Here is a 21,043-nt window from a genome sequence, read left to right as displayed (position 1 = left end):
AATGTAATATGTAGTTACAAACTTGTCTTGTGTGCAATTACTGTCATTACATTTTAACATGGTCAAAACAATGTATTTACATTGCTATTACATTGTAATGACATCCAAGCTAATATTTATAACTATTATTCTTTGTATATTTCAAGTACTGTATTTTTGTATTTTTATGTAATTATACACATTACATATCTATTAACAAACTTTCAGTTTGGTTGCAATGACATTGCAATGACATTTTTATAAAATTGTAACTACATTTGAGATGTAATATGGCATTACAAGCTTTTGTCTTGTGCACAATTACTATGTCATCACATTGTAAATACATTGTAGTTACACCAAAGAGAATATTTATGAATGTTAATGCTTCTTTGTAAATTGCATATACAGTAATTCTTTATTTATGTTTGTATACGTAGATATATACAGTACACATATAATTACAAAACTTTTGCTTTTTGTTCAATTACTGTGTTGTTACATTGTAATTACTTTGTCATTACATTACTATAACATTGTAACTACATCCAAGATAATATTTATAAACATCTTTCTTTGGATATTTCAAGTACTGTATTTGCCTAAGTATATATGAATATGCACAGTACATATGTACAGCAATTACAAACTTTTAGTTGCGATGTAATGACATTGTGATTAGTTTGTTATAACATTGTAATTACATTTGAGCTGTAAAATGTAGTTACAAGATTTTGTCAATTACCAATTACTGTTGATACATTTTAATTACTAAGTCAATTTGTTGTAAATACATTGTAGTTACATTCAAGATAATATTTATAGATGTAAATTTTTTTGTATATTGCATGTACAGTATTTATTTATATTTTTATACTTAAATATATACAGTACACATGCAATTACAAACTTTTATTTTGTGTTCAATTACTGTGTCATTACATTGTAATTACATCCAAGATAATATTTATAAACATATTTCTTTGTATATTTTAAGTACTGTATTTGTGTATTTATATGTAATTATGCACTGTACATATGTATTTGTAAACTTTTAGTATGGATGTTATGACATTGTAATTGCATTTTTAGAACATGGTCATTACATTTGACATGTAATATGTAATTACAAGCTTTTGTCTTGTGCACAATTACTGTGTCGTTACATTGTAAATACATTGTAGTTACATCCAAGATAATATTTATGCATGTAAATGTTTCTTTGTATATTGCATTTACAGTATTTGGTTATCTATAGTTGTATACATAAATATACAAAGTACACATGTAAATACAAACTTAATTACCATGTCTTTACATTGTATATGCATTGTACTTTCATCCAAGGTAATATTTATAAGTTTGTGTTTTTTGAATATTTTAAGTACTGTATTTGTGTATTTATACATAAAGTTATGCAGTACATATTTAATTACAATCTATTTTAGAAGTATTTATATGTAATAACATTGTAATTGCATTGTTATAACGTATTTTGGATTACTATATAATTACATTGTTATAACATTTCATACAAACATTTGGAAAGTTTTTACATTGTAGTTACTATGTCATTATGTTGTAACTACATTGTAGTTACATCCAATATAATATTTATAAATGTAAATGTAAATATTTCCTTGTATATTGCATGTACAGTATTTCTTTATGTTGTAAACATAAATATATACAGTACACAAGTAATTACAAACTTTTATCTTGTGTGCATTTACTGTGTCGTTACATTGTAATTACTATGTCATTGCATTGCTATTATGTCCAAGATAATATTTATAGCCATGCTTCTTTGTATATTTAAAGTATTGTGTTTGTTTATTTGTATGTAAACATACACAGTACATATGTAATTACAACCTTTTATTTTGGATGTAATGACATTCTATTTACTTTGTAATAACATTTCTTGATAATTGCATCTGAGAAGTAATATGTAACAATAATATTGTCTTGTGTGTAAATAATGTGTCGTTACTTTGTACTTATTATGTCATTACATTTTAGCTACATCCAAGGTTATATTTATAAATTTGAATGTTTCTTTGTATATTTCATGTGCAATATTTGATTATCTAAAGTTAAATACGTAAATATACACAGTACACATGTAGTTAAAAACCTAATTACAGTTTCATTACTTAGTAATTACATTGCTATTGCATTTTTCCTATGTTCAAGATATTTATAAACCAGTGTTTCTTCATATATTTCATGTACAGTATCATGTCATGTATTTGTGTATATGTAAATATACACAGTAAATTTGTTATTATAAACTTTCAATTGGTATGTAATTACTATGTAGTAACACTGTTATAACATTGTAATTACATTGTTATAACAATGTAATAACATTGCGATTACTACATGGTTATAACATAATAATTGCATCTATGATAGTATTGTAAGTGTGTTTTTGTATATTTCATATACAGTACAGTATTGTCACCTTAGAATTATAATAAATATATAATACAAAAGTTATTCACATAATCTTATTAAATGACATCTTATTTACATTGTGATGTTTTTTTTATAAATTGTTTAAATTTTAAGACTTTTATTTAAACAAAAAAGGTGTTATCTACGAAGTCGAACTTTAGCTTCGCTCTTAAAGGTTCTTTCTATTAGCCAATCAGCATTTCGAATGCATGCACGAGGACCAATCAGGTTTCTTTGTCATATGCTGCATTGTTCTGTTGACAGTGGGAAAGACCAGAAAGAAACACAAAATCAGAATGAACTAAATAACGCCGCACCACATAAAATTAAAAAGAAACCTGAAACTAAAAATGGGTTTAAATGTGAGGATTAAGAAGCGTTTTCCACATTGAGATTTACATTGTTAAAACAGAAACAGCTATTTAAAATGTAATATATTAAATGTCAAATATTTTTGTTTGAGTGTATATAGTCAGTGCAACATTTTTCTGTGTTTATTAAATTCATTTGCTCATTGTCTGTTTTCTTTTAAAGTCTTTCAATTTAATATTAAGCCTTTAAGGGCAAATACTATTTTATGGGGCAAATAAATCAATAAATATAATTTTGTAATTCACATAAAGTATATAATTCATATTAATTACATAAAATTAACAGCTGGACTGGACAAAATATAAAGCACAGCCTTGTATGCTTAATTTGAACATATTTGAAAAAAATATTTATCCTAAAACATTAATTAAATGTTATAGAAAGCAAAAAAAAAAAATAAAAAGAAAAAAAAACTTTCTCAAACATCTACATATCAAACAAAACCAATTTTTTTTAATTATTATTAAATTAATAAGCAGACTGATTGTATTTCTTGATTAGTAATGCTTCAGTGAATGATCTGTCAAATAGAACTTTATAATTCCAAGGGGAAAAATATTTTTTAGAATTAGAAGCTTCTATCTGCATTTGCCGTTTTTTTTTTTCCCTATTTGCAAATGTAAAAATTTTTTGGTAACACTTTATAATAACTACACACTATAAACCATTTATTAAGCATTAGCATCTAGTGAATTTATTATTTGTTAAGCATTAACTCTACATTATTAAACGCTAGTAAGCAGTTTACAACTGTGAATACAAATGCTGTATTCTTGCCTTACAACCACATGTATAATGTGCTTAATAACTGTACTTTCATACTTTGTTAATGATTTATTTTTCATTACTAAATGAAGTTTTGAATTATTTACAAACCAGTTGTATTTAAGAGTAGTTGGAGGTTTTTAACATCATTCAGAATTAGTAAATGATTAATAAACTGTTGAAATCAAGGTTTATACATCTTAATATTCAGGCATATGTTAGTATGTTAACAAATGCTTTATTAACTCAACTTCATGCAGTTTTGTGACCTAATCTAAAGTGAGGACTATTTATGCTTCATAAATCCCTTATAAATGATAATTAAAGGTTTGGTATCAAATGAACAATAATCACTGCAATCTTTTCTGAATTAGATATTGTAAATATTGAACATTGCTGAATAACAGGAGTGTCAAAATACGACATAAAATTGTATAAAACAACAACATTATAATAATTCAACAATAAAAAAAAAGATGCAATGTTTAAACTGTACAGTCATTTTATTTTAGATCAGGTTGCACAGATTTACTTTTCATTTGATACAGTTTTATTAGTGTATCTTCAAATGAAAAGAAATTAATAATGTTGTTTATGTACTTCTTTCCTTTTTAGAATTTAACTGACTCTTCAATTATCATTTATAAGGCATTTATAAAGCAAGAATAGTCCTCACTTTAGATTACGTCACAAAACTGGATGAAGTTGAGTTAGTAAAGCATTTATTAACACATTAGTTAAGTATAAATATTTGCCTGAATAATAAGATATATAAATGTTGTTTTCAATAGTTTATTAATCATTTACTAACTCATTCTGAATGATCTTAAAAAACCACCAACTATGCTTAAATAACTGGTTTGTAAATAATGCAATACTTTATTTAGTAATGAAAAATAAATAATTAACAAAGTATGAAAGTACAATTATTAAGCACATTATAAATGTGGTCGTAAGTCAAGAATACAGCATTAATAGATGCAGTTATAAACTGCTTACTAATGTTTATTAATGTAGAGTTAATGCTTGACAGATAATGAGTTCACTATTTGCTAATGCTTAATAAATGATTCATAGTGTGTAGTTATTATAAAGTCTTACCAAATTTTTTGATAATTTACATTTAGAGTATATTTAGGGTCTCTGTCATGTTAATGTATGAAAGAGATATGTTACACGCATACTGTTGTCTGTTTGGAATGCATAAACTTTGAAGCTCAATATCTCAAAATCATTTAGAACGCAAATAGAACCTTATAATTACAAGGTGACGACTTTACATGGTCTGTTTGCCAAAAAATCTAAATAAAATCCAACCTGATATTTTAGAATTTTTTTTTATTATAACATTTCAATAAATGTTGCAACTGTCCCTGTGAGTAACTGTCCCTTTACTTGTGGACCCCAGCTTGAGGTCAGTTAATATAATACTGCATATGTTATCATATATATACACACATTATAGCAATGTACGTTGGTGTTGGATAGATATGGGTTCATCATATTAAAACTTGCACAAAAAAAAAAAAAAACTGTCTCTGAGAAACTGAAGGAAATGCAAAAACTGTTGCAACTGTCCCAATATTAAAAACAATCAACCATGCACTGAAAGCTTTGGTAAGCCAATACAAGCCTAATTTACCAGTTTATAAAAAGTAGCTTCTACTGCAAATCCTAAAAAAATGGCTGAAGCACTTATTTCTGTTCTAGCTGAAGCAAATGTTTTTATTCTCATCCCACCTTACATAACCAAACTCTATACCGTATATATTTTAGGTCAAGTTCTTTGGAGAATAAAGGATCATGTGCATAACATACAGCAAGCCAAAGTAAAACAGCATTTGACACACGCTACTCCAAAAAAAGGCACAATTCACCAACCCGTGGACCACTTTGACAGGCAAAATGACAAAACCTTACCACAGGTAATAAATACAATCAGACATGCCTTGCATTCACAGTCTACTTTAAATGTCATGGTTTTTTTAATATGATCAAGGTGGCTCAAGACCTAATGAATATTTCTAGAACAAATATTTCTAATAATAGTCTAATAATAGACTATTATAATGAACAACCTGTGATTCCTTTATATTAAAATGAAGAAATGATTTGTACCTGTAAACTTCTATTGACATGATAATATATTGTTTTTCCTATTCTGCACAGACATATTTTGTGAATGACGTGTATTGGCAGCGTTCAGACGGGCCAGTGTTTCTTTATATAGGAGGAGAAGGCCCTCTATCCAAATTCTCTGTGTTATTTGGTGAGCAACAGTTTTTCTTGCTTCAAGTCCCAACATTACAATATCCATTGCTAAAGCTGAAATACAGTTTTCTACAATTGTTTTGCCACAAAATTCAGAACCCTGGTGTCAATTTTCTAAACTCGAGACACAAAATTCACAACTATTCACAATTAATATTGCACATTTTTGTAAAACTCTTAATTTTTTTTTCCCAAATGCTGGGATACAGTACACAAAGCTTGATACTTTGTTCACTGAACTAAGATCACCTTTTCAAAGTAACACAATTAAACATCAAATTGATCCCATCTTAAAACGCAACTTACACATAACATTTGAAATAACGGTGTGTTGGCGAGGCAGTGGCGCAGTAGGTAGTGCTGTCGCCTTACAGCAAGAAGGTCGCTGGGTCGGTGGTTCGAACCTCGGCTCAGTTGGTTTTTCTGTGTGGAGTTTGCATGTTCTTCCTGCCTTCGCGTGGGTTTCCTCTGGGTGCTTCGGTTTCCCCCACAGTCCAAAGACATGCAGTACAGGTGAATTGGGTAGGCTAAATTGTCCTTCAAGAGTTCACACTTAGCTGATGATTGATAATAAAGCTAGTTTGGCATGCTGTCCTGGGAGAGAGCCCTAAGCTTATAAGATCTTCGAGCCCTGGGTTCCCTCCCGTTGCAAGGTGAGAGGGGAGTGTGAGCTCAGGTAGATCTCGATGACTCCCCCTCTTGCTTGTTGTAGCCAAGTGTCAGATATGGATGCTGAAAGGTGAACTCAGAGTTTAGCTAAGGTATTTGGATTAATTGTTTAGAGTGCTTGTTTTTGAACTGTGGGAGGAAACCGGAGGACCCGGGGAAAACCCACGCGACCACGGGGAGAACGAGCAAACTCCGCTCAGAAATGCGGTCTGGATTGGAAGGAATTAAACCAGGGGAATTCTTGCTGTGAGGCGACAGCGCTAATCGTTGGCCACCGTGACGCCCGTTTGAAAGGAGGGAAAGTAGAATTGGGTGGGGGGGTTTCTTCAAGACGAAGATATTGAGATGAGAAAAGTCTGGTTATTTATAGTGAGTTAAGGATCGTCTGATAGGATAATCAGTCGTTAGCTAAAGTTGGAACAGCTGTGAACAATCATAAGCACGTGATCCTCTCGAAATTTGTTTATAAATAAACTTCACGTAGTGTATGAGTGTGTGTGTGTGTGTGTGAATGTGTGTGTGGATGTTTCCCAGAGATGGGTTGCGGCTGAAAGGGCATCCGCTGCGTAAAAACTTGCTGGATAAGTTGGCGGTTCATTCCGCTGTGGCAGCCCTGGATTAATAAAGGGACTAAGCCGACAAGAAAATGAATAAATGAATAACCGTGTGTTCATTTAATTACCATGATGTAACTATCCACTGATACAACTGTTGCATTACTCCTGATGCATGTTTAGATGATGAACGTTTCAGGATAGATAAAATAACAGCCATTACCACAGAAGATGACCCAACTGATTTCATCATTCCATATTTATTGTTTCTTTGTCCCATGTACACTTTTACAGACAGCGTTTTCATATTTGGCTTTACTGTATGCAAGCAAGTACATTCAAAGCATACTGTAAGAGCAGACCAGTGTCAGGCCTGGGTTTACAGTGACAGAAGTTCTTTCCATGATACTTGACTAATGAAAACACCACTGTAATGTGGAGAACCTGTGATCAAATCCACAAGACCAAACTGATGGAAACACAGATGCCAAAATACAAATCTGACATATGAAAATACGGATTTGCAAATTACATTACATATGTAACATACTAGTTCAGATAGATTTCACAGATATAAAATATTTCATTTTTCTTTTCGGCCCTTTATTAATCAGGGGTCGCCACAGCGGAATGAACCAGCAACTTATCCAGCACAGGTTTTATGCAGTGGATGTCCTCCAGCCACAACCCAACACTGGGAAACACCCATACACTCTTGCACACACTCACATACAATACGGACAATTTAGCTTATTTAATTCACCTGTACCGCATGTCCTTGGACTGTGGGGGAAACTGAAGCACCCGGAGGAAACCCACGGCAACACGGGGAGAACATGCTTCACACAGAAATGCCAAGTGAGCCAGCCGTGGCTCGAACCAGCGACTTTATTGCTGTGAGGCCATTGTGCTATCCACTGCACCACCATGCTGCCCTATATAAAATATGTCATGTCAAAATGTTAAAAGAGTATTACCTTTTTTAATCATTAGAATTACAAATATGTACATGTATGTTACGTAAATATATTACCTATAATGTTATATATTTTATCTATGAAAATATTACGTATACACAACCACACACACATATTTGCATATATGTACATATATAGTCTGTGAAAATCCAATTGTAATTTGCATATGTTGCCATATATCAGCCTTCAATATGGAGACATGAAGTAAGAAACACTTTGGTTAACATTTTTTTAACAGTAAACCTACATTATGATTGAATGAATAAAACTTTTGTTCAGTGTTTGTACCATTCCCTCTACATTTATGTATAAACCATAATGAAACCAATATCATATTTTTAACAACAATATTGAATTATTGTGAATGATTGTTTTTATAACACAACACACTCAAAATCATTTTTATGACTTGTTCAAACTATTTAAAATGAGCTGAAACAACACAATCCTTGAGATTTCATTGGAACAACTTAATTTTTTTAAGTTCAATCAACATAAAATAGTTAAAAGTGTTAAGTTAACTTAATCGATTTGTGTTGGTACAACATGAAGGAATTGTGTGGGACCCTGCATTTTTTACAGTGCATGCAGAGTTTTGAATACTGGAGAGTCTCTGATAAAAGTTTTGGATTTTTGTGTCTAGCACTTTGAAAATTGACATCAGGGTTCTGAAATTTGTGACAACCATTTTAAAAAACTGTAACAGTAAACCTACATTATTACTATTATATTGAATTAATAAAATTAAAAAAATTCCCTCCACTTTTTTAAATGATTGTTTATTGAAACGATGTGTATCTTGAGTGCTGGTTATCTAAAGTGATGTTCCTGTAGTATTTGTATGATAAAAGGATTACAAAAAACTGTAATTCCCCCTCCTAAATATCATTGCTGCGTTCATTTGAAATGTCCACCGGGTGGCGCCAAATAGCAGTTTTGTTCGTGTGGTTTGAGTAAAGCCAGCAGTGGAGGAGAAGTGTAGTCTACAGATAAAGTCTGCTGGGGCGGTGCCTTCTTAAAATGTATCTTTTTTTTTTTACACAAATAAGCACCTGTTAAAAAAGTTACCGCCCCAGTAACAGGTTTTGTAGCTTTATTTCTGAGAGTGTGTGGGTCCTTAAGTCCCAGTAGTGATGGGGACATTATAATCTTTTATGAGACATTAAACCAAGGTCCAGACTCTCTGTGGCCATTAAAAACATCTCGTGGCACTTTTCGTGAGGGTGTAACCTCGCTGTCCTGACCATATTTCCTCCATCAGCCCTTACGCATTATTGAACTTAATTGAATCTCCGTCTCTCCACCTGCAGATGAAGTGCACTAGAGCCGTTGTTTTGTAGCTTCCCTTTGCATCATCCAGCTGCATGCTGCACACTGGTGTTGATGAGGAAAGACCCCTCATATGATTGTAAAATGCTGATGGCAATACACAGTAAATTGGCCAAAAAATTTATAATCTGCAGCCTAAAAATCCTTTAGAGGATTTGGATTTTGAAAGTTATGCGTGTTTTTTGTGTACGCGAATGCAAAGATATGTCTTTAGTCTAGATTTAAACTGTCTGCCTCTCTGACTATGCTGTAGGAAGGCTGTTATTGAGTTTAGGTGCTGGATATGAAAACAACTACAATCAGTTTTGATTATAGGAATAATCAGTTGTCCATAATTAGTTGAGCGTAGCAAATGTGAGAGGCTGTAATACACCAGGAGCTCCCTCAAATACTGGGGATCTAAGCCATTTAGGGCTTTGTTGTCAATAAGATTTTAAAATGTAAATGATGTTTAGAAAGGAGCCAAAGCAATGCTGAAAGAACCGGAGTAAAATGATCAAATTTCTAAATTCTAGAAAGCTGCATTTTGAACTGGATATGGGTTTTTAAATAGGCCTCCAAAACAACCACTTAGTAACAGTAATTACAGTAATCTAACTGAGAGGTCATAAAAGCATGAATAAGTTTTCCGTATTAGACACTGATAGCATATGTCGAAATTAGGCAATCTTTTAAGATGAAATGACACATTTCAAACAACTGTAAACCTGTATTGTCATAAATCACCTCTTACTTTTTGACTGAAGAGAAGAACTGAACTGCAAAGCCATGAAGGGTGAGACAGTATTCTAGGTTTTTGCATGAGAAGTTTTGGGCTCTAATAAGCAAGACCCCAGTTTTAAGTTTTTGGTCATCCAGTTATTCATATCATCTACACAATCTGATAATTTTGTGAATTCATACAAATTATCAGGCTGAATGGAGATGCAGAGTTGTGTATCATCGACATAACAGTGCAAACTAACTCCATGTTTTTAAACATAGATATATACACTAGATATCGCATAGGGACCCTGAGCATGCGTCAATAGCACCGCCACATTGGTACAGTGCTCCCAGGACAAATGTCATTCAACCGCACTAGTCAAGACAGTGTTATTACGTGAAGACCCGGGACTTTAGCGCTGTCTACAGGTGTAGTAACGAGCAAACAAAGAAAATAAAGCACAAAGGCAGAACATTTCATAGGTAATATTATGTTTTTTTCTGTTTTTGTTTGTTCTGAACTTGTGTGCAAATCAGGTAACGTTATTGAGGATAACAGTCACTTACTGCATTCACCATACGGCAAAGCAGCTCCAACTCGCACTAAACACTCGGCTTATGCTAGTTTTGTTAAATAAAATCAGCAAACAATGCAAAAGAAATATGACAGCGAGATGCTGCGCTGCCAGAAACTTGTATTATTGTCGGCTAACGTTAGTGAAAGAGTCGTTCGGGGGATTCATTCACAAACGAATCGCTCACTCCGTCAGTATGAGAAGTGAACGCAGGAGAGGAGGTGTGTTTCAGGACATGATTAGATTATATTTAACAGGGAGGGTGAATAGTACATTTCTGTACACACAAACACAAGCTTTTTGTCAGGAATGCCCGTGAGGTCACTGATCCATCAATGTAGAAAAGTGATGTAAAATTATAATTTTCGTAATTAGAAAAAAAAATTACATACTAACATCCAGGAAAACTCCCGATCATAGATATATGTGTATATGTGTATATCTCTGGCTTTGCATGGCCACAGTCCTCAACTGTACCTTAGTCCCGCATTCATTTCAAAGGGAGCGCTACCCTGTAGCAAGATGGCGGCGCTATTGAGGCATTCCGTCCGATAGACAACAATAGGCCAGGCGACATCTAGTGTATATATCTATGGTTTTTAAAGATATCACCTAGTGATAGCATATATAATGTGAAAAGTAAGGGACCAAGAAATGAGCCTTGTGGGACTCCACATCGTAATCAAAATGACACTTCTTTTTTTAACTAATACAAATTGATAAACATCCGATAGGTAAGACCTGAATCAAGCCAATGCAGTTCCTGTAATACCAACATCATTTTCAAGCCTATTAAGGAGAATATTATGATCAATAGTGTCAATCAAATGCAGCACAGAGGTCCAACAGCACTAAGAGAGAAATGCAACCACGATCGAATGACATAAACAAAGAGAAAATACAGGGATAAAAAGATGGTTTATAACAATTTTTTGAGGTTCTACTATAGAATCAGGCTGTTTTAGTTATTTTTGATAAATGATGATACAGAAATCATAATTCTTTCTGTTGAATCATATTTCAGGTCATCATGTGGAGATGGCAGAGAGACATGGAGCACTGCTGGTGGCTCTAGAGCATCGGTTCTACGGGGAGAGCATCAACCCAGATGGTCTAGAGACAGACAAATTGAGAGATCTTTCCAGCCAACAAGCGTATGTGATGGTGACAGACATTTCTATCACCACAATGACATTTATAACATGTTTCATCTCCTTCCTGTCTCAGTTTGGCAGATTTGGCTGCTTTCCATCATTATATCAGCCAGCGTTTCAGCCTTTCTCATAGGAACACCTGGATCAGCTTTGGGGGTTCCTATGCTGGAGCTCTCTCAGCTTGGTTAAGAGGAAAGGTTTGTTCTCCAACCTCTCATCGTTGTTCAGTTTAAGAATTTTACAATGGTTTACTTTATCTAGATTTTCAGCTCAAATAATCCATATTAGAGTATGAAATCTCCACCAAGATTTATTACCAGAATCAACAAGGTAAGATTTCACAATTGATTCATTTATTCATTCATTTTTTTTTTTCAGTTTAGTCCCTTTATTAATCAGGGATCGCCACAGCCGCAACCCAACACTGGCAATCACCCATACACTCTTGCATTCACACACACACACACACACTACAGCAACTTCAGCTTATTTCATTTCACAGTCTTTGCACTTTGGGGAAACCGGAGCAACTGGAGGAAACTCACATGAACACAGGGAGAATATATCTATAGATTATCTTACAGTGCCCACGTTAGACATCTTTATTTATTAATAAAATAAAGACTTAAGTTTTATCAAATTCTTTTATCAGTGTAACCCTGAACAATTTATATATTTTATTCAATAACTTTTTTTTGTTTCTCTGGTAGTTCCCTCATCTTATCTATGGAGCAGTGGCATCATCTGCTCCCGTTTATGCTGTTTTGGACTTTAGCTCTTACAATAGGGTAAGTTTTCATCTTGCAATGCCAGGAGATGTTATCCATTTGAGCATAAAACTTACAGTCGTTATTGCATTATTTGTACAGTTTAGCATTTTTGTTTAGGCATCGGCATTTAGAAGTTTAGGTCTCCTATGATTTTTATAAAATCTTATTTGTTTTATTTCGACTGGTAATATCGTACAGATAGCAGTGCGATATGGCTGTATATCAGCACTGGTGGGAGGCGTGCATTGGCCTTAGTGTCCCACCAGTGCTGATATAAAGCCATATCACATGGCTACGAGTTGGACGGCACAATCGTGTATATAAATAAGAAAACTAAACACGGAAATTCTAAAAATCCTTTTGTATAAGGAACTACTTTCTTCTGCCATTCATTCACATCTGCAGCTGACGTCAAAACAGTAGAAGCCTTTACTAATTCACCAACGTCACTTTAGATCTAGTATTTGAATGACTCTCTATAGTGTATTGTCTAAAGTGATGACAAGGCAGCTGATTTTGCTCACACTGTAAGATTATAAGGCTGAACGTGACATCCCAATTGCAACAGAGAAAACTGTAGACTGTGGCATTGTAAGAAAATATCTCTGTAGATGGATGGCATTTCATGTCACGTTCAGCCTTATAATCTTACAGTGTGAGCAAAATTAGCCTTCAAGAAGGCAACGCAATCACTACCAGACTGCTGTTGTGTTTGAGATAAGAAAAAACGCTTAACACATGCAGGCTTTCACATGCAGACATATATTTTTTTCTTTCTGCCAACACAACACAAATTCCTGATATGTGAACAAATCAGCATAAATACAGCACTACAACATACATACATACAAAAGATTGACTTAGATTAGCCCCTTTCACACATACAGACCTTTCCACAACAAAGGTTGTATGTGTGAACAGGTCCTTTTTGAAAATACCGGTAAATTCGTTCTGGCTATTTTCCGGAAAGAGAAGTTGTAACATTACCGGCAATTTGCCGGAATGCTGCGCTGTGTGAATGCAGAAGGAAGATTGCCGTAATAAGCGCGTGCACGTCTAGAACGTGCTGACGTGAGGCGTCTGCTTTAGCCAATCACAACAGTCAGACGCATTTACGTCCACGCTGTTTGTGAGAATAAAAACCTTTGAATATTTTTCCAGACACATTTAGCTGCTAGAAGTTAGTCAGATCACGTTTATATGTTCTTCTTTATGCCAACTGTGTAAATAATCATCGATGAGATGCTTATGATAAGCCGTTGTTTGTTTACCTTCAAGCTTTGCGTGTGCCTGTGAAAGAGCCTGTGAGCGCCTGCACACGCACATATTATAAACATCTCGACATGCGAAAGTGATCCTGCGAAAGTTGTTCACAATATTGATCATCCACAGAGTTTGTAATTTAGTCAAATGTTTACAAATACAAGCGCAGCCGTTTAAAGCTCATTTGTGGTGAATGATGTCAGAATTTACCGGTATTTTGGAATGGATGTGTGAATGCTCTTTTCCAGAAAATTTCCGTAACGTCCTCGCCTGTGTGAACAGCGCTTTTTTGAATATACCGGTAAAGTCGTTCCGGAAATTTTCCAGAAATTTACCGGTATCACTGTGTGAAATGGGCTAATATCACTTACCACCATACCTGCCAACATGTCTCTGAAAATCCGGGAGACCGGGTGTTCTGGGATGAGGTCTCTAAAGGATGCAGCGGGTTTGGGTGGCCACTACGATCGGGTACTGTACTAAAGTTAGCAACCTGGGGGTGTTTACATACTGCACCAAAAAGGGGGGTGAAATTATGGGAGTTGTCCGGAAGAAATAAAAAACGGAATGGTTGCGGGAGATTGGTCTGAAATACGGCATATTCCATGAAAAACAAGAGTGTTGGCAAGTATGCTTACCAGCTTACCAGATTTCTCAGAAATTGTAAATATTTTAAATAGGCATTATCCTTACAATTAAACTGCATAGTTGCAATCGAAATAACTACATTCTCGACTAAACAAGGCTCAAAAGTACACAGCAGTAATATTTGTCAAACTGTAGTTTCTCTCTGGTCTCTGACTCTATGTGGGCGGAGTATTTCACAAAGGTGAAGGCTGAAGAGGCCTTTGTGTGATGTTACTGGCAAAATATGCACGACTATCAGCAAATCAGATTCAAGAAGCAGACAGAACTGTTGTATATATATAAACAACTATATATATATATATATATATATATATATATATATATATATATATATATATATATATATTTTTTTTTTTTTTCTTTCTTTTTCTTACAGGTGGTTGGTCATAGTCTAACAAATGAGGCAGTGGGTGGCTCTAAAAAGGTAAGAGCACATTTAATGTCATGCTGAATTTGTGTTTGTTTGCCTATGCATCTGAGTGTGTGTGTCCAGTGTGTAGCAGAAGTGAAGGGGGCATTTGCAGCAGTAGAAGCAGCTCTGCTTATGGGAAATGAGACAGAAGTGGGAAAAGAATTTGGCTGTTGTGAGACTCCTTTGAAACTGGAGGACAAGACAGAACTTCTGCACAGCTTGGCCGATGTATTTATGGGAACTGTCCAGTACAATGAGCAAGGTGTCGCATTCAGCATCGCGGAGCTTTGTGACATCATGACCAATAAGAGTGATCCAAGGGAGGAGGCTTATGACCGTCTGGTCAAACTAGTGATGGTAACAACTTTCAAATTTCAAAGTGTGTGTGTGTGTTGTTTCAATGACATTTAAGGGCACACATTTAAATAATAATATGGGTATGTAGTATTTTTTCCAGAAAGTTTCCTAAGGGATTGAGTTAGGTGTAGTATAAGTTTAATACAGTATAAAAATCAGTTCACTTATTGGAAGTTGGCATAAAGATGTGTGTGCATAATTCAGTGTTAGTAATGTGTGTTGGTGTGTGTGAGTGAAGCCCAGTTAACACTGATTGTCCTCATAATCCAGTGTTGTTTGTGTGTGTGTAACACTCATGGCTGTCCTCATAATGCATGGTTAAATCAGAAATGCCCATTTTTCTATGTTTGGCATACATGTATCTTCAGATGTATCGTGCCAGAGAAAATCTCCCATGTCTGGATGTCTCTCATGAGAAGCTTTTTCTTGAACTCAACAACACTACAGCTACATCTAGTTACAGACAATGGTTCTACCAGACCTGCACTGAGTTTGGCTTTTGTGAGTATTGGAAGTCTATTCTTTTTGGTCATTATTTAATGTCTAGTTCTCAAACAAATACCCAGTTATTCAAATATTCACACACACACACACACACACACACACTCACACACACACTCTATGAAGAGATGTCTCGCAGTCATCACACAGAAAAACATATAAACATTGAAGCTGGAAACAGAAAAAATTGAAGCAGCCCTGGTTTAGGATTCAAATTCATGGCGACAAAGTTGTGGCTAAGAAACCATAGTCCATGTAGAGTAAAAGAGACTGAAGAAACGCTGATCAAGATCCCATCAGAGGATTGTATGATATTATTGATGTCGGTGAGTGACTAGTGATAGATCTGTGAGAAACTATTAAACAGTATGTATGTCCTGTGAGAGATTAGTGATGTCTGTGAGAAACTAGTTATGTCTTTGAGAGACAATCTTAGTTGGACTGGGGATGTGATGGCAACAGAAAATAATTGATTGGTGATGTGCCATGGCTAGAAGAAGAACTCATCTCCTTAACCAGGGGTGCGTTTCCGACAACCATCGTTTGCCAACTAAGGTGGCAAGTAGCGTCTTTACAAACATAGTTTGTTGATTTGGCATTTGGCATTCGTTTGGCAAAATTTGCTTTCAACGCATTTTTAAAGTTCAGTTTCAGCGAACTTCATGTTTATAACTGCTCTCCCTTCGCAGTAAACACTGAAAACATTGATTGATGTCATTTTGAACACAGCCGTGGCTCATGATGAAAGCTATAGGTGACCTCTGATTTAAAAGCAGAATATATGTTATGTCTTCAAAGCTTGTGAAAACAAAAAACATAGTAAACGTTAATCATTTATATTTATAGTAGGTTATTCATAAAGTATCTGTATGTATATGTCGTGGGCCTGTTGGCTTAAAAAAAGAAAAAAATAAATAAATAAATAAATATATATATATATATATATATATATATATATATATATATATATATATATATATATATATATATATATATATATATATATATATATCCTACTCAATAATAATATTAATAATAATAATAATCATCGTCATCATCATTTAAATTATTATTAAAACATGATTTTTTAAATTTCCAAATAAATAATTAATATTACATTTCATTTCTTAATAAATAGCCTCATAATATATTTATATGATTTATATATGAGGTTAGAATTTGTGTTAGCTTTTGTAAGTGGTTTTATGTTCATTTAGATTAGAATTGGTAATATTCTCAATAATATTAGTAAAGGAAACACAGGCCCTTTGTGTGGCATTTACATATTATTCAACTAATATAGAAAGTGAGTGCATGTTTTTACCAAAACTAATATTGGATTTTTTTATGCCAGTGGGTGTAAAACAATATAATTTGCACAAAGAAATGATTGGGTTCTTCTCTAAAAAAGTAGTTACTCCACCCTGTTTAGAGCATCATTATGGGCGTTTCATGTTATAACTAACGTGGCTCAAACGATGGATATGCGACAGAGAAACTACGGGTTTTGGAAAACACTCGTCACAACATCATTCTTTTCCCAAGTGATGCATCATATGATGCATCAATAGTTTAGCCGCGAGTTATGTTGTTGTTTAGGATACGCACCCCAAAATGGCTAATGACTTAACAAAATCAAGGTAAAAACTAGAAAAAGAGAAGTTAATTTGCATAAGTCAAATATAACAATGAAAGGGGACAAAATAACAAACAAAATAGAACCAATTCCTAAGAAAATCTCTTAAGAATCTGAAAAGAAAAAACAAAATCATAAACTAACTTACTTTACTGGCAGAAACTGGACAAAAATAGTTATTCAAAACAAAATGGCACCCATACTCAATTCTTAAAAGAAACAAAGTAAAGATAAATCAACCAAACTCACTTCTCTTTGCGTGAATTGTTAGATGTTGAAACATCATTAACAATAGAAGTTCTACTTCAACAGTCTCAACATAAATGAGCTACTTAAGCTAAATCAGATCTTTTAAGCGCTGGAACACAACAGGTCTGGATGCAAAGAAGAGCTCAGCCCCCACATTACCTGGCCACCACCAATGCTGGCTTGAGAGGCAGCTCAGGTTAAATACGCTCTCTCCTCTCCTAACAGCCAATAACTTCAAAGATCCAATGATCCCTACAGGGTGAACACAATTACCTGCAGGGAGACCGAAAGAGAGAGGGAAAAACAAAATTAAGCACACTAGTTATGTCCTTTGAGAGATTATAGTGATGTGCTAAAAAACTAGTGACGTGCTGAGAGACTAGTGATGTCTGTGCAGGACTAGTGATCTAGTCAAGACTAAAATACAGTTCCTACTTATTTAGGATTCTTCAAAAAGGTCTAATGTTATCTTTCTTTCTGTTACAATCATTACTGTTCTCTAAATTTGATCACAGTTAGTGCCTTGCTTATTTTGTAAAAAACATTTCACAGCGTAGTACAAAAAAAGAATGATCAATATTTAAATCTTCTGGAAAAAAAACCACATGTTTATTGTTTTGATTTCCACTGTACATAGTCTTTATCTTGAATGGTGAATCTGTTATAATCATTGCTTATAATTTATAATCATTGCTTATAATTTGTGTCGGTGTTACCTTTAAAATAAATGCCATTTCAAGAGTTTACACTTAGCTGATGATTTAGAAAAGTTAGTTTGGCATGCTGTCCCGGGAGAGAGCACCGAGCTCAAGGGATCCTCGAGCCAGGGGCTTCCTCCAGTTGGCAGAGCGAGAGTGGAGCCTGAGCTCGGTGGATCTCAGAACTCCCCGGCTGCGATATCGAAGGGAACAAAAGTGGTTAGACAAATGCTTGATTGTTATGCATGTTGAATGTCTTTGGATGGTGGGAGGAAAACAGAGAACCCGGGAAAACCCATGCGGACACGGGGAGAACATACAAACTCCTCACAGAAACGCCTGGAAAATGGGACCAGGGCCGGCAGTGTTCTTGCTGTGGGGCTCAGTGCTAACCACTGGGCCCCCGTGCCGCCCGATCAGAGGTAAAGGAGGAGAATAAGGGAGGAATGGGGGTTTCTTCCAACCGAAGATAAAGTGAACTGAAAACTGTGGTTATTTATAGTAGCTTAGGGCTCATACAATTGGAAGATAGTGATTAGCAAATACGAGACCGGCCGTGATAAATCATAAGCACGTGATCCTCTTGAAATTATTTCATGAATAAACTTCACTTATTTTTACATCTAATGCAATGAAATTGAATAATGCCTGTTAAGAGTGAAGTAACTGTGTACCTTTTTATTGATTTATGGAGCAGATCAAACATGTGAGGACGATAGCTGCCCATTCTCCCGTAGGTTCACTCTTCAGTCTCAGACTGAGCTCTGCTCTCGACTCTTCAACATCTCTCAGGACAGTCTGCTTGTCTCCATTGACTTTACCAACCAGTACTATGGAGGAAACCAGCCTCAAACTCAAAGAGTGCTTTATGTCAACGGTAAACAGGGTTGTAAGGGCTTTTTCAAAAAAATGTTTACGAATTGTAAAAAATAAAATAAAAAGGTCTGTTAAAAAATATGAGCAAACTAAGAAGAATTTAACTCACCTTTTATGGTTGTATCAAGTAAGAGTAATGATATTTAATGCTACTATATCATGACTGTGATTTTATATAGAACAACATATGCTGTACTGCCATAAAATATGCATCTAATAACAATAACAACATAAAAATAATGAATAAAACTGTAAAGAAGTATGTTTGTGATAATTCTGCCTTACAGTATGTATAATTAGATCAACTATAAAATATATGTTTGAGTTAATTTCTTTAAAAAAGTACATCATCAAAAGTCATAAAAAGCTATTCTTCTGATCAAGGCAACATTGATCCATGGGCAGCGCTAAGTGTGGTCTGGAATGAAACTATGGCGGACAATGACAGAGTCATTTTTATTAACGGCACTGCTCACTGTATGGACATGAACTCAGAAAAATCAGTGAATAAACCTGCACTGCACCAAGCCAGGAAGGTAAAAACATAATGGAGTTTATAGAAAAACACAGATAATGGAATAATTAGTCATTATTTTAATTGAGGAAAAGAGCTGGGATGCCTTTCACACAAAATGTTCCTTTTGTTTTTCCATAGAGGATTGAAGAACGTGTGACTACGTGGCTCAAAAGTGCAGCACTGAAGATTTAAACACATGGACAAAACCCTTTTTGTTTTTATTCAAATACGTTTTATGGATTTTCATTACTATCATGTTTGTTTTTGCCTTTTCATTCATTCATTTTCTTGTCAGCTTAGTCCCTTTATTAATCCAGGGTCGCCACAGCGGAATGAACCGCCAACTTATCCAGCAAGTTTTTACGCAGCAGATGCCCTTCCAGCCGCAACCCATTTCTGGGAGACATCCACACACACACACTCATACACTACGGACAATTAAGCTTACCCAATTCACCTGTACCGCATGTCTTTGGACTGTGGGGGAAACAGGAGCACCCGGAGGAAACCCACGTGAACGCAGGGAGAACATGCAAACTTCACACAGAAACGCCAACTGAGCCGAGGCTCGAACCAGCGACCCAACAACCTTCTTGCTGTAAGGCGACAGCTCTACCTACTGCACCACTGCTTCACCTCTTTTCATACAATGTTTGTTTATTTTTCAAATATATATTTTCCATTTGATTGTTAATCATTAGGTCACAAGATAATATAACTTCTGTTATAGTTTTTAAATATACATTCATATATAATTATGTAATTAATTACCACATGACCAACTACTGCTTACTGCCAAAGCTTCATTTTAGAAATATAAATATATACAGTTAGAGTCAGAATTATTAGTCCCACATCAATTTTTCTTTATTCATTTTTTTCGTTTTTAATATTTCCCAAATGATGTTTCATATTTTTTTCTTCTGGAGAAAGTCTTATATGTTTTATTTCAGCTAGAATAAAAGCAGTTTTTAATAATAATAATAATAAAAAAAAACATTTTAAGGTTAAAATTATTTGCCTCTTTAAGCTATTAAGCTTTTTGAAAATCTACTGAGCAAACCATCGTTATACAATAACTTGCCTAATTACCCTAACCTGCCTAAACCTAATTAACCGAGTTAAGCCTTTAGATGTCACTTTAAGCTGCACAGAAGTGTCTTGAAAAATATCTAGTAAAATATTAACTATTATAGTTTTAAAAAATCTTAAACTCTGTTAAACAGAAATTGGGGAAAAAATAAACAGGAGGGCTAATAATTCAGGGCGGCTATTCTGACTTCACTATATATATATATATATATAT

General features: G+C 34.4%; 1 protein-coding gene across 1 annotated transcript in view; it reads left to right on the top strand.

Moving 5' to 3' along the window:
• prss16 (serine protease 16) overlaps positions 1-20,067 on the top strand; it is a 34,308-nt gene extending 14,241 nt beyond the window's left edge. The window contains exons 2-12 of the mRNA XM_073924377.1: positions 5,353-5,501; positions 5,746-5,845; positions 11,681-11,810; positions 11,884-12,007; positions 12,521-12,598; positions 14,868-14,915; positions 14,985-15,260; positions 15,629-15,761; positions 19,042-19,221; positions 19,605-19,756; positions 19,876-20,067. Of these exons, the coding sequence (XP_073780478.1) occupies positions 5,353-5,501; positions 5,746-5,845; positions 11,681-11,810; positions 11,884-12,007; positions 12,521-12,598; positions 14,868-14,915; positions 14,985-15,260; positions 15,629-15,761; positions 19,042-19,221; positions 19,605-19,756; positions 19,876-19,929 (1,424 nt within the window). The 3' untranslated portion in view covers positions 19,930-20,067. The remainder of the gene's footprint in view (positions 1-5,352; positions 5,502-5,745; positions 5,846-11,680; positions 11,811-11,883; positions 12,008-12,520; positions 12,599-14,867; positions 14,916-14,984; positions 15,261-15,628; positions 15,762-19,041; positions 19,222-19,604; positions 19,757-19,875) is intronic.
• Positions 20,068-21,043: the final 976 nt, after the last annotated feature.

This window comes from Danio rerio, chromosome 15 (assembly GCF_049306965.1).
Source record: "Danio rerio strain Tuebingen ecotype United States chromosome 15, GRCz12tu, whole genome shotgun sequence".
NCBI lineage: Eukaryota > Metazoa > Chordata > Actinopteri > Cypriniformes > Danionidae > Danio > Danio rerio.
This window is presented reverse-complemented; position numbering and strand designations above follow the sequence as displayed.